Genomic DNA, 15,257 nt, shown 5'->3' with positions numbered 1-15,257 from the left:
TATTTACACTTGACTGAAACGAAATGTTACCTTTAATCCAACATAATAAAAGTGTGAATACATTTTTAAGGTTGGTGTGCTGACAGTTTTGCCAGTGATATTGCTGAATGAAAGACCTACAACTCCTTGTTAGTTGCCAACTATGGACTTTTTTTCAGTGCAGCAGTTCAGTGTGAGTTGGTTCTCATTCACTGGCTGGCTTTTGTGGGCCGCCCTCGCTTTCATTCCTCCGTGCGTTACACCAATTAAAGGAGGACGTGCAGCAACTGTAATGGCCCGAAGAGTGATTGTTTTTGACAAGCAACAAAACACATAGACCCACCCCTCCGATTAGGATGACCGGGGGGAGGGTGTATTTTAGGGAGGTAGTGCTCAGCCCAGTCAGTGTCCTTAAAGCGGCATGAACTATGAGAGGAGGGGAATGGCCTTCAAGGGAAACTATTTTTTTTCTCAAAGACCGGTCATGTCAAAGAGGACAGCCTCCCCCTACCAAGCTTTATACACACTATACTGCTTGCCTGCATACAAGTGTCAGCATTAGCTTTTACCACACCAGTGCTCAGTTTGAGTAGCCTGCAATTCCAGAATCAATTAAATTCCTAAAGAGCTGGATCTCAGCACGCAGACCAAATCCCACAAAGATTAAATCCAATATGAAGCTTTGCTTGGTGAATTATAGCAGTCATAATCAAATAATAAGAGCAGCTTGGCTTTATGTGGAGAGGACAATACTTCCTGGAGGAATTTCCCTTTTGTGTGCCATGTAATGTGAGATTCTTATTGTCAAGTGATCTTACCACTAATGCACATTCAGCCTTCCTTCAAAGACTTGACTTACAATGTGAAGACTGTTAAATAACTGTTCTAATCTAATCTAATTCTGCAACAGAATATATTCTGCATGTACTGTAAAAAGTGCCAGAAATTCAGTCAAAATATATATTTTGGGTACAATGGAATGGCATATTGGTGCCTGTATATTTTACTACATCTTATAACCTTATATTTCATTAAATTATGTAATGGCAATATATCAAGGTACTTGAACTACAAAAATTTGCTTTTACCTTAAAATGTACTGATAACCACCAGGATAATAGAGGTGCTAAAATAGAAAGCCACGTAATAAATAATCAAGTTTATAAAACGTGGCCAATACAGATGGTATTAGCTATTAACTAAATAATAGAAAATGTAACACAAAACACTTATTACTGATAACAAAAATGAGAAGAAATTTAATTATATAAAATAAAATCAGATGGCACTTGTCAGGCAGGGACTTCTGGGGATCTCCTTTTACTGCAATTGTATATTCATCAAAATTAAATTGACTGTTTCATTTAATTTACACCGATAATTTATAGTTTGTACTTGCAAAAAACATAAATTTGACAATATCTTGAAATTGCATATAATGCGATGTTAATCCATTTGCACCATTTATTGTAAGATCAGTTTTTTTCTGTAGCATTTTTAGTCTTTTTCTGTAAACAAAAATGAAAAATGCATCAGGAGTAATATTATGCAATTATTTTTACTGAAAATATTTGCTGAAAACATTTTGACAAATGGAAACTCTCTTGTCTCTGTTCATATTTAATATATATATATATAAGATATATAAAAAATTCAATTTCATGATGTGATTATGCAGAAGCCTTTGTTAGAGCCATATGAAATTGTAATAGCCACAAACAAGACAAATATGATGGGCTGTCGAGCCAACAGTTGTTCTGGAATATGACAATACAAAATATAATACAGACACTAATATTGATCTGAAACGAAATGCATAACCGGTCATTAATTGATCACGGTAACACACTGAGGCAAATCCGCGCCATGGTGGAACGCAGGTGAAACCGGCTCTGATCAGCAATAAGCGTTCATGGTCCTCCCCACAGTCCTCCTCTCCCCTCCCTCTCTCCTCTCCTCTTTTCCTTTTCGGAGCGATGCAGAAAGGTTATGAATGATAGTTTGGGGTCTAAGGAGTGAGCGGCAAGGGCCAGTCTTCTGTGTACCATTTGTGTTTGAACCTTTTGAGAAAGTTCGAGTTTGGGGGAAAAACCTTTCTGGTCTGTCTGGCAACTGTATGATTAGCGTTTCTCACTAGGAAGACGAGAAATTCGAAGTTTGACGTACTTATTATCTCTTTCGGGTGCCTTTGCATGACATCATCGCTGAAGCATGCCCCACCAAGCCCCTGTGAATCTCCCCATCCTTATTCCCATTGAGCCTCTGCAAGCCATACATTTCTCTCTCTCCCTCTCCTTTTTTCCCCTCCTTCTCTTTCTCTTCCTCCTCTGCTTCCACCAATCCCCTCCCTTTTTCCTTAACCAGGAGAAGGCATTGTTTGGGGCGAGGGCCTGATCAAAAAACGTGGCCCGCCCAAACTGCGGCCTTTCTGTAAATTCAATAAGCCCACCTTAAAGATTTGCCTAATTAATGGATGACATCTTTGGCTGGAGGAGAGGCGAGGTATTTTGCTCGGGCTCGCTCATTGTTGGCCTCCTAATTAACTTTCCCAGGTCAGCCCGGGTCGGGGGGGGGGCCCTTTCTGGTCTGTCTGGCAACTGTATGATTAGCATTTCTCAATAGGAAGACTAGAAATTCAAAGTTTGAAATTTGGACATAGTGGATGTATTTGGCCTATAGCCTTATCTCCATCAAATAGGCCACCTACAATGGAATCAGTCGTGGCGACGGATGCAGTTTATGCTTAATGAAGATAAAGCCGATCATGGAGAATGAACAGAACATCAACACAAATCACTCTTTGGGAAATCAATGAATCCATCAGTTACACCTAAAAACGCCCCCCTCCACCCCGCCCCAGCTCCGATATCATCTCACCTCCCCTCCCTCTACTCCCTCTGATCCCAAAAACGAAGCTCATCGTGTAATGAGCAGGGTGTGATCTTCCCACAGTCACTGAGGCCAGCTTCAGCATCATAACATCAGCTATTTCTGCTCTCTGTGTCCTTTACTGTAATTGGGTGGCCCAATGACCCAAACTTCACTAGTACAAAATAAATATATGATCATATACAATAAAATAATAAGCTGTTTCAATAAATTTTTTAACGTAATTAGTTGTTAACGTCAATTAAATATATTACATAAAAATCATTTTCAAAATTGGTGGACATGAACAAATTAAATTCACAAGACAAGAGGATTATAATAGATAATAATGATTTTTCTTTTTGACAAGTTAAAAGTTAAAAAATAAATACATCTAATTTCTGTTGTCATTTGAATTATTATTTTTCTTCTCTTTCTATATTTATTCAGTAGCTGAACACTGCATTGCATGTATGTCAAAATAAATAAAATTTGCACAGGTGAGCTTGAAAAATGTAGTAAATGATCAAAATCTCTGAAATATTTTTCTTGTATTTGTTTTTTTATATTAAATAATTGTTGCTGGACAGCTTTACATACTTAATGGATAGTTGGAAAACACTTTTTACTTGATTTTGGTAACACTTCACAATAAGGTTTCATTTGTTAGCATTGGTTAACTACATTAGTTAACATAATCTAACAATAATAATTAAAAAAACTTTTCATTAAAATCAAAAGTTGTATTTGTTCATATTATCTAATGGAGCGGAACTAAAAATAAACTGTTGTATTTTTATTTAATGTTATATATTAATAGTTACTATATAACAAATGTATTGCTGATTTAGTTGCATTAGTTAATGCATTAACTAGCATTAACTAATGGGACCTTATTGTAAAGTGTTACCAGGCTTCTTTGACAATCTGTATTTTATAAAGCGCTACAGAAATAAAGGTGACTTGACCAAGATTAATGTTAAACAAATTACTATATACTATAAATATTATTTTAACCATTTAAAAATATGTTATTTAATATATGATTATTTATTATAAAATTTTATCTATTATGAAATTCTTCTATTAAAATTAATTCAGGACACAGAACATACAAGCATAACTATAGTCAAAAGTGATCCAGTCATTTCAGTGTTACTGCAAATACGATAACTAAAATCACAAGTCAAAAATATAAAAGAAATCATACAATATATCACATTAAAGCCATTAAATGATGTGATGGGCTTTGGCAGGCAAATTATTTCTGTGAAATATGCCATTGATAAGCCGTCACCTGAAGAGACAAATAAGAGTGTGCAAACAAATAGAAGAAAGTTGATGTCACAGCACAATAAAGTTTGTCATTTTGTGCCCCTAAACTGTTTGCTGAAATGGTGTGAACGGCTAAAGCCTCTTTAGCCAGCTGTCATAATTTGTTAACGAGGCCTTTCAAAAAGGCAGAATGATAATGAGAGGACAGAAAAAAGAGACAGGCAGTGAGAGAGGGTAGAGGGGGTGCCCTTCATGATTGACTGTGGAAGCGGAGAGTCGGTCCCCAGGGAGCCGGGTCGGGGGGGGGCAACATCAGACCGATTTCAGAGCAGCAACATGATGGCATCTCTGATGTTTTAATATTAATGAGAGCGAGCTCCTCGGCTCGGCCTGCCAGCACTCTCAACAGGTGCCTCGGATCCTCTCCGCATACAGGACGACAACCTCTCTCCTGTCCCGCTGATGATAACACCTCTAAGTCTCAGGAGGAGCTCTGGGCCTTAAAGAGAGGGAGGGGGCAGGCAGAAAGGGAAACGGAATGAGTTAATTCATCCATTTAAAAACTTAGACGATGAGGGGAGAAAGGAGCTCTCCTTTTAAAGTCACCTCTCGCGAAGCCGAACCACGAGGTCTCGATATTTCTCCTCTTCTCCCAAACCCCCTTGAGAAAGAAATTGACTTTTGTTTGGAGTTTGTGAAAAGTGGGAATCAGGAGAACGACAATGGGGCTCCCCATGGAGAGGACCCAAGTGAAGCCATCTCAAATCAGTCAGCCAAGGGACCAATTAATCCGGCCATTGTCAGGCCCAAGCCACTGCCAGCACATCAACACATTCAGAGCCTATTGTCCCGACCCTCCTGCAGTAGGATTTAGTCCGTCCAACAGCCAGTTTTGTCCAGGCCAGCTCAGGCGGAAGTTTCTCACTGACAATTTGCCCCAAATAGATTTGTCAGAAAGCGTCCATCGACCTGCCAGTTAGACAGGGTGAGGTTGTGTTCGGCCTTTACTACTATTATTATCATTTTGGATATGCAGGCAGCGTAAAAGAAAAAAATTATTACATTATACTTGCTATGGGAAATAAAGTTAGAGAAGTTAATGACAAGTAGACAAGTTAATGGGTATCCGATTGTTAGCTACAATGAAAAAGGGTAAAAAATAAAGAATCATGTCAATAGGCAACAATTTGAATGGCATATAATATATAAAACTAAATATTACTAAAAAAAAATTATCCTCTCTTGAATGAGAACTAATTTCTTTTGAGTATTCAAACACAGTCTAAAAATAAAAGAATTCTAGATATAAATACAAAACAGTTTAATATTTCTTTATTATTATTAGTAGTAGTTAAAAAACATAGATACTGTATATATTCTGGCCTTACATGCAGTATTTGTATAAATCTGCAATCTGTGTTTTGTATGATATTGTCATGTACCGGATGAAAACAATAAAAACTTGAAGTACAAAAAAAAAAAAACAGAGACATCTCAAGGTACAATGCAAACATTGAATTGTTTTATATACAAAATTAGGAAAGTGAAAAAATAGAATTAAAAATGCACAAGCGTAATAAATGCCCACATACATATAAACATATAATCACTTAACAGTAATTTTCCATCAGAAAGAAATAATCAATACACCATACACATATAGATGGACATGCATGGTTTAAGATAACGTTTTGTAAGGACGGCACTCTTAACAATGATCTATGAGACATAAACCGCAACTATAATTCTTAAATGAAACAGGTTTTTTTCATAGTGGGCTAATAATGATGGGTAATTATTAGTCATTTATTTTCAGTTTTTAATCAATTAATTTACAGTTTCACAAAATTTACCTCAATGAATCAAGGGTTAGAAAGGAAACATATTGTAATTGCTAATTGACTGAAAGGTTACTCAGGTGTTTTTATAATTAATATCAATGTATTTCTGCTAAAAATGTTCTGTTTGTTTTTAAATAGATTAATTCATAATAAAAAAAATCTAAAATATTTAATTTCCTATCCTCATTTGATACATTCTTGTAGTAATTTCTTTCTCTGTATTTAAGTCAGGAACAGAAGCGCTTAACTATTTTTAGTCCTCTGGTTATCAGCAACCTGCATCTTTTTTTCTGGTTTGATTCTGCCTCATACATGTGTTCATCTCAGAACAAAGTGCCATCACAGAAAAAGTATTTTGCAACATCTCCAACATGCTGTTACAGCAGTGCTTAAGTATAAGAGATGGTGTTTCTGTCCCTCTCTACTTTAAGGGCTAAATAAGCAGTTGCATACTGATTCTGTCAAGCCAACAACTAGATACACAATCAGATGGTTCTTTGTCAGAGATTTTCATTGACTGTTATTGAGAGGAGAGTCACAAGCACAAAAAGTGAAAGCAGGCAGCCGGGGCAACCATGATGTTGGTTATGTTTGTGTAAAGACTATCTATGAATGACAGGATTAGGGCGAGTTAAGCAGATTACTACGAGCAGACCACCCCACCCCACCCCTAAAACACACACAGAGACACACACACACACACATGTAAACACACAGATAGAGAAAGTGGGAAAAGAGAAAGAAAAAGAGATGGGACAGAAGTCGTCAAATCAAATTAAGTCACAATCATATGCATGATCCTCTTAATATATCATATATCTAAAAGCCATTAGACTCAGAATCATTTTGATTTAATCACTCATGGCCTAGAGTTCGCTGGTGATGCCCACAGAGATATGGATCTTACTGCGACACTGTTTTTCTCAGTCTGGCACATGAGGTCCTGAAAAACACACATTTGAATGTGCAGTCATTCACCTGTCAAAAATCCTAATTTATTTTCAATGCACTGAGAACACCGTTTAAAGGAGGACATGACAATCACTAATTGCAATTAGATACGCCCCCGTTCGCCACGTTTAGACCGAGATTTAGGGCTCCCTTATGGCCCCGAGCTACCGTGGGAATGTTCATAATTAAACCTAAAATATGGGTGTCTACTGGCGGCGGCCACAACACGGCACGCTGTTCAGGTCAAGATGTCATTGCGCACGCTCTCAAAGGGGGACAGTTGTGATTCTCCCAGTCCACGAGGGAAACTCGCACGCATGTGTCCCCTCTGATTTTACAGCGATTTCCCGTTGTGTTTCCTCGTATAAGCAATTTAACCGAGTCTGCGGTGAAATTTATTCAGTATTCAAGGCTTGTACAAAAAATAAAATAAATAAATAAAAAATAATACAAATCTTTTTCATAGACCCCATTGCAATATAGATAAATCGTAAAATCCATCACATAACTTTATTTATAGCTAAATGTTTAAACTGGCTCTGATTCAAGTGGTTTGTTAAAATTATAAGCAGTGCAAAAGTTACGATTAATGATGGTAAATTCTCGGCAAGAAAAAAAAAAGTAGGTTAAAAGTTTTATTTGTCACGTACAGTAGGCTATACAAAGAAAGTAAATGTTGCCTATCCCCCAAGAAAAAAAAAATAACGTTTTAAATATAGAACTATAAATACAACAAACGATGTGTACATTTAGATTGTCTACGCAGGAAAAAAGTAGGGAAAAACGTGCTGCAGTCGAACAGATTACAGTGCCAAATAAATGCGCATTTACTACAAAACAGCAACATTTGTTACATTTACTATATAGTAGCCTCCAATAGTAACCATAACATAAGCCACATTTACCTGTCGATTCACTCTTGTTAAGCAACAAACATACACTACAAAAAAATCCTCTAATTTTCAAGCCGTGCGTGAAAACCTGGCAAGACGAGAGAGCGATGATGTGAAACACTGTCATATTTGTGCTCGCGAGAGGACAGAGCACTCTTTCCTGCAGTCATTCTACCAACGCAACAGGTGCACACGCGCGAGGGAAGGATCCGGGAAAGCGCCACAGAAAGTAAGTTCGTTGCAAAAAGAAAAAGTGATTATGTTTCTAAGGGTTATTTCAATAGAATGCTTTAAACGGTTTACTTCAGTCTGGGAGCAGTTAAGTCACTGAACTCTCTGAGGATGGAAATGTGTTCCTGATCAGTGGCAAACGTTTGCTTCGGTCATTTAAACAGCCTTGCTGATCCTAATCAATTCCTATAGAGCGAACCACTGGCCTCTGACAGTGGCTGACTCACTGTGTATGGAATATCACTTCATTCGTCCCCGTGACGTCATGCGCGAGCAGGAGTTGAAGCAGAAGGCAGGGAAAAGCTAAGTGGGCAAAGGAAGTTGGGCTCTCCTCCCACCCTCCCTCTCTCCCGTCCCCCTACTCTAATACATCTCATACATATTACCAAGCCTTTAATCTGACGATACACATCACAAAGTCACTCACCAAGGCTCCAGGCTGAGACGCATTTCCCAGCTCATGTTGTACTTTTTAAGCTGGTTTTGAGCAGTACAGTGCTGGCTTAAGCCCCAGTGTTTCTCCATTAGCTGCACCAAGTTTCCGTGGCGCTGAGAGACCAGGGACCGGGTTGGGCATATATTGTCTGTGGGGCTGCATCCATCGCATCAATCAACAGTCAGACGAAATCTGGATTCTATTTGCTGAAAATCAAGAGGAGCGACTTGGACACAATCAAAGAAATCTCCAACAGAAAGCAGAGGACCAGTTGTCCACCGCAAATCGGATGTTAAATTTATGCTTGTATATTTGTTTAAAAACCAAGTCAAGAGTGTTAAGACTCCCCTGGGCCTGAAAAGTGTAACTTTTCAACGCAGTTTTCTTGGAGCTGAGGTCTTCAACATGAGCAAGCCTGCTGGTTCAACAAGTGGTTGTCTGGATATTTTAAATGTCAAATCCAGTGAGTAGATCGGCTTTCTTTACTTTCGAGTTTTGCATGTTGTTAGAAATAGCGTGATGGCGAAGTAAAAACGCAGTCTCTTTTTGTTTACGAAATAAGTGAAAGTAAAATAATTGCTTATGGGTTAAGATGACAAAAATCACGTAAACTCCATAGAGCTGTCAAACGCAAATCGAAATGTTTACATGCTGTCAAATTGTTGCTTACATCCTACCTCTTAGACTGATAGTACGACTGCCAAATAAAAAAAGCAGGCAAAACACTCTATAAATCATTTGTATACATCTTAGATGTGAAATTGTAAGAAAAGAAATAAATGGATAAGCACACACAAAAAAAAAAAATTGGCGTTTAGTGATGCTGAGAATGTTTTGACAGCCTCGTTTCCTCATTACACTTTGTTGAGCGTAAGTTTTACATGCTGTCAAATTGTTGCTTACATCCTACCTCTTAGACTGATAGTACGACTGCCAAATAAAAAAAGCAGGCAAAACACTCTATAAATCATTTGTATACATCTTAGATGTGAAATTGTAAGAAATGGATAAGCACACACACACACAAAAAAAAAAATGGCGTTTAGTGATGCTGAGAATGTTTTGACAGCCTCGTTTCCCCATTACACTTTGTTGAGCGTAAGTTGTGCGTGCACACTGAAATTCTAAACAAAAAAATTAACTACCAATTATATTGTACCAGCCTGTACAGTTTTAAAATATCATAATGTGGCCCTAAGGTATGCGTAAACTATGCATAATATGTCATCAAAGCAGATCTGCTGAGTTTTCCTTATTAGGCTGCTCCGAGTAGCCTATCTCTTTTGACTTTCAATTAATTTCAAGGTAACAAGAATGCAAGTGCGCTGAAATTCATCAATAATAAATGTTTTCTGTCAATTTATTATTTTACAGTTAAAATTTATTTTGCAGATAAAATTCTCATAATTGTCTAACTGGAAGCATTTCTTGAAATATGACATATTGAGTGTGATTTGCCTCTAACAGACGTGTGGTGGTAAAAAAAATGTGCACCTCTATTTGACTTTTTACATTAGGCTTAAATGAAAAAAAAAATAGTGTTAAAGGTATTTAAAAGTTTAAGTGGCTTCAAGTGAAAATGAAAAAGGCAATACAATTCATTCAAGTGAAAGGCAAAGAAAATAAGGTAACCCAATCACAATTTTCAAAGCACACTATAATGAGTAATGATTTCTAAATTACAAAACTGAACATATTTTAGATTTAACACAATTTTTAAATCTATCCTAGTATTTTATGAGTAATTTGTATGAATATGAAATTTGTAAGGAGTAATTTATTTAGCACCGGTGAACAAGTGGAATCATTTCGTTGAGGCCTAAACTTTTCGTTGATTATTTTGAATGCCTACCCCAAAATCACTTTCTGTCGACACTTTACACGTATTTGACTCTTAAAATGATTTCAGTTTTACAGGGGTGAAATTGCGGCACTGTTTGGGTGGTCGAAGGCCCATTAAGTTCAGAGTTTCTCACAACTGCACGTAATCCAGTGCAGCAGGTCCCAGGGTTGATGCTGATTACAGTAATGAAATATGCCATATGTCTTTAAACAATTACAGCGCACAATGCGACAGACTGGGACCCCCACCGGGGAAAGTTAAAGACGTGTTCCCTTCTCTAAAACAAATCCGCCTTCAATTCACTTTCTTACCAACGTACCAGTAGCCTACCAGTTGAACTGGATGGAAGACAGTAGGACTTTATGACTTCCTCGAAAAAAAACGGTCTGTTTTGATGGGTTTAGTTATCTTAAATAGACATAAAATCGCAGAAACAATAAAAAAAAAAATCAAAATAGAAATTGTAAACTTAAAATGCAGGCGTTCTAGCTTCAAGCGCCACTTTATTGAACCTGAACGAATGCGCAAGTCTTCTGTTGCTATGGTTACATCCTCGTCGCGATTTTTGTTCGCTAGCGTCTATTTATCGCCAGGTGGAAATATGAGCTCGGCCTAAATTGTAATCATAAACTTAACTAAACGTAGCCTATATACCAATTTGTGAAAAGAATAGACTATGTACTTTTAAGACCCCAACGTTTTGTTCGGACGTCCTTTCCGGTATTCAAGCCTGAATTAGGATAATCAGCTCCCACCCTTTGCAAGAAGCCCCAAAGAGGGTGTGGACTGGGCTTTCTAAAACATTTTGTCTAGTTACTACTCTATTATAGTATCATTTAAAAAAAAATCTACAAAACCTTATGAATATTCTAATTTTACAAATAGCCTATATATATATATACACCTTTTCAAAAATGTATAAATCAAACAAGAAGAAATATATTACATGGCACATGTTTCTAAATTAATTTTTCAACGATTTCTGCTTATGAGAACGCTTATTTCTCATGTCACTGATCGTTACATCACTACAGCCGTGCAGCACGAGAGAGGACCGAGGACTTCAACCATTCGAAAGCAGGTGGCACTGTATTTCCGAGGGCATAAAGAGGTGAACGGTTCGTCGACCCATTTCCCATCCACGTCTATCCCGGGGCCGCCGTTTTTCACTACAGTCACGCAGCTGGAGCCTCACAATCTGGAGTTAAACACGATCACAAGCACACCGGAACGGCAGGCAATTGTGGGACTCGCCCAACCCACACCGAAGGTAAACGCGTTCCTTCACAACAATGTAGTTTAACGAATTGATGCATTATCAATATGAATTTTCTTAAAAACTTACACTTCAACTCATAACTGCATACATACAACCCCGCTTATTTTCTGTGATGATGTAATCTCTTTTTAGTATCCTCATGAAGTTAGCGGCACTCCCATGTACCTGTATGAAGTGGCGACCGAGTCTGTGTGCGAATCAGCCGCGCGCCTGCTCTTCATGAGCATTAAATGGGCCAAGAGCGTTCCGGCCTTCTCCACACTGCCTCTACCGGACCAGGTAAACAAGTGTTTTAATATTTTCACTTATTATTCGCCAAGGTTTAATTTTACACAGTTTAAATATGCTATATATGCCCTCAAGTGTAAAACCAAACCCAAATGCTAGGTGTTTTATTTATAGTCATTAATTACTATTTATTTTTTTTGCAGTTGAGCCTTTTAGGAGACGCCTGGAGGGAACTGTTCGTGCTGGGCATAGCGCAATGGGCCATTCCAGTGGACTCCAGCACTCTCCTAGCTGTTTCAGGTATAGGCCATACAGCATGTAGCCTACTCCTAAGATCTACGCAAGATTTTACGTCATGTTTACGTTTTGTAAAAATATGATTACTTCCAATGTTATATGCATACAAGTGTAATGTTTGGCGCTTTCTCGCATATTAGGAATGAACACCGAGAACACAGATTCACAGAGGCTAAACAAAATCATCGCAGAGATCCAGGCGCTGCAGGAGGTCGTGACGCGCTTCAGACAGTTAAGACTGGACGCTACGGAGTTCGCTTGCCTTAAGTGCATCGTCACCTTTAAAGCGGGTGAGGCTCGATAACATAAAATAAAATACAAAATAATAAAGCGAAATATTATTATTAATAATAATAATTATAGAAACTTTCTCAACTGGCCAAACAGTAGCTGAACAAACCTGCTGTCGTTTTTCCGTTCTTGTAGTTTCAACACACAGTGGTTCTGAATTGAGGAGCTTTCGCAACGCCAGTGCCATTGCCGCCCTTCAGGACGAAGCCCAGCTGACTCTAAACAGTTACATCCACACCAGGTACAGCTAATACTTCCTGAAACAATCAATCTATGGTACCACTTTAGAATAATGGTCCGTTGTTAACAAGTACCTATGCAGGAAGTAATAGGTAGTACTACATTAACCCTTAACTTAATACTATTAACTAATAGAGAAGCAAGATTAACTAAGCAGTAAGTAGTAGCAAATTTAGGACAAAGGTTACTTATTAGATATTTGATAATTACTAAAAAAAATATATCCTCGTTGAAAACTACTTGCGAACTATTACCAATTAATAAAGAATAACCAATGAATTACTAATCACAACAGTAACGTCTTAAAAGTTAACAATTGGGTTCTTTGTGGAAACCAATTTATGAATATGATATCCCCCAAATAAGTCGGCTACAGGTTGAAATTGTGACTACTACTCTTACCAAAGGATGGATGTTCTCTGTTTATTTCAAACAAAAACATAAAATAATAATAAAAATAATTCATTTAAAAATGTTAATAATTAGGAAGTGATTTAATTAGTTCACAATTATGAGCTCTAGTTTGTGTCAGTTCAGTATGTCTCCGACTCCAAAAGACCTATACCTTTAGTGACAGTAGGCTGGGGAGGACTTTTCTTGAATATAAATAATGATGTTCTCTTGACAAAAACAATTCACATCCTTAATGAAGGCATCGACTGCATTTATATTGTGAATTTTCATTTTTATTATTATTCTATGTTTAAGTTTGAACATCCATCCTTTCGTAAGTGTAGTAGTTACAATTTTAAAATGTAGCCGACTTATTTGGGGGATATCATATTCATAAATTAGTTTCCACAAAGAACCCAATTGTTCACTTTTAAGACGTTACTGTTGTGATTAGTAATTAATTGGTTATTCTTTATTAACTGGTCATAGTTCACAAGTAGTTCTCAATGAGGATATTTTTATTTAATAATTATCAAATATCTAATAAGGAACTACCTTTGTCCTAAATTTGCTACTACTTACTACTTAGTTAATCTTGCTTCTCTATTAGTTAATAGTATTAAGTTAAGTGTTAATGTAGTACTACCTATTACTTCCTGCATAGTTACTTGTTAACAACGGACCATTATTCTAAAGTGTTACCCAATCTATAAAAGCTCATGAAATAATTATTGTGCAAGAACAATGGCAAATTGAGAACACTTCTGAATTCTGCTTCATTTTGAGTATTTAAAAAACGAATGGTTGCGTTTCAGGTACCCCACTCAGCCGTGTCGCTTTGGGAAACTGCTGTTGCTCTTGCCTGCTCTACGTTCAGTTGGTCAATCCACCATTGAAGAGGTGTTCTTCAAAAAGACCATCGGAAACGTGCCCATCACACGACTGCTCTCCGACATGTACAAATCCAGTGATATATGAGCTACTGAGAGAGGGAAAAGAAACAACAAAATGTATCTTTGACCTTGACATTCGCATGGACGCTGGGACGCTGTGGATACCAGATACCCTAATGTGATACTTCACGCACTTGTTTGGAGAATAAAGCTCTACCAATGTCAAGATGTTACTATGCAGGGAAACTATAAAACAAACAAGACTGAATCTCTACAAGTTGAACTTACTGCTTAGAAAGAAAAATGAACGTTTAACCAGTACTTTTCTAATTGATTTACTTTTAATCTATTTAAGTTCGTTTATGGAAGTAACTTAATAAGCTTAATCTGTTCTTGTTCTATCATGATTTAAATACAATATTATTAGTTGGTAGTCATATATTTGAATGGCGTGTCCGTGAGGTTATGTACAATCATTCATTTCAAAACGGGACGTTTTGTGTCCATTTGACCAATACCTTTATGACCAATGCTGTTTTGATTTCAGCACCACTATCATTCGTTTGTCCACAAGAACTTTGAAGGAAACCAAAAAATAATAAAAAAAAAAGAAACCATGAGGTATGTTGCAGGGAAGTAGGTCGCTGTCCATTTGACATAGTGCTGAAAACCAAAGGCCCATGAGTCAGAACTGCAGAGCAAGTTCATTCCTGTTTTAACTTCTAGCAGAAGCTCCAACTTTAATCAAAACACTTGAACCAGCTCATCAGGTTTACTTGAAATGTACACTGAAAGGCTGGAATTAAACTCTGCAGGAAGGCAGCAGGACTGATCATTACTGACTTGATGCATCACATAATTACCTATTGAGGTGACTGGGAGGCCGCAGCACCCACACCCTGTGACCTTAACAGAAGATTAGGGTTCATGGGCAGGGCATTTGAAATCCTCTGGATACAGTTCTGTCAGCATTGTGAGTTTTCTGTGCGCCCACTCTATAAAACATAATTTTACTGATGTTTAAAAAGCTGTTTCTGCTCAATACGTGGCCCATGTCAGAGGTCACCATCTAAAGCGCCTTTGTTTGACTAGCTACTATCCCTGGAAAAGAGACATGATCAGCACTTGGATTTGTTTTTGTAGTCTGTAAATACATTTCTCGTTGTACAGTGATAATTTTTGTGAAAGTCCTTCTAAGATATTAGAATAAATATTGAATATTGATCGCCTGGTCCTTCAACGACTGTCAAATTCTTGTCTTCTTCTGCTTTTTGGGTTTCTAAGGCTTCCTTCTACAAGCAGCGAAAGGTCCATTGCAC

The 15,257-nt window shown here is 37.4% G+C and overlaps 1 protein-coding gene across 1 annotated transcript; it reads left to right on the top strand.

Annotated features, from left to right (window-relative positions):
• The first annotated feature begins 4,693 nt into the window (after positions 1 to 4,693).
• LOC107696079 (nuclear receptor subfamily 2 group E member 1-like) lies at positions 4,694 to 15,034 on the top strand. The gene is made up of 7 exons (XM_016496253.1): positions 4,694 to 4,890; positions 11,311 to 11,587; positions 11,729 to 11,875; positions 12,028 to 12,124; positions 12,262 to 12,411; positions 12,548 to 12,653; positions 13,861 to 15,034. Exons 1-7 carry the CDS (start codon positions 4,694 to 4,696, stop codon positions 14,021 to 14,023), a joined length of 1,137 nt encoding a protein of 378 aa, XP_016351739.1. The 3' UTR covers positions 14,024 to 15,034.
• Positions 15,035 to 15,257: the final 223 nt, after the last annotated feature.

The sequence above is a fragment of the Sinocyclocheilus anshuiensis genome, unplaced genomic scaffold, assembly GCF_001515605.1.
Source record: "Sinocyclocheilus anshuiensis isolate Anshui unplaced genomic scaffold, SAMN03320099.WGS_v1.1 scaffold306, whole genome shotgun sequence".
Classification (NCBI taxonomy): Eukaryota; Metazoa; Chordata; class Actinopteri; order Cypriniformes; family Cyprinidae; genus Sinocyclocheilus; species Sinocyclocheilus anshuiensis.
The sequence above is the reverse complement of the archived record's forward strand: the minus strand, read 5'-3'. Positions and strand labels throughout refer to the sequence as shown.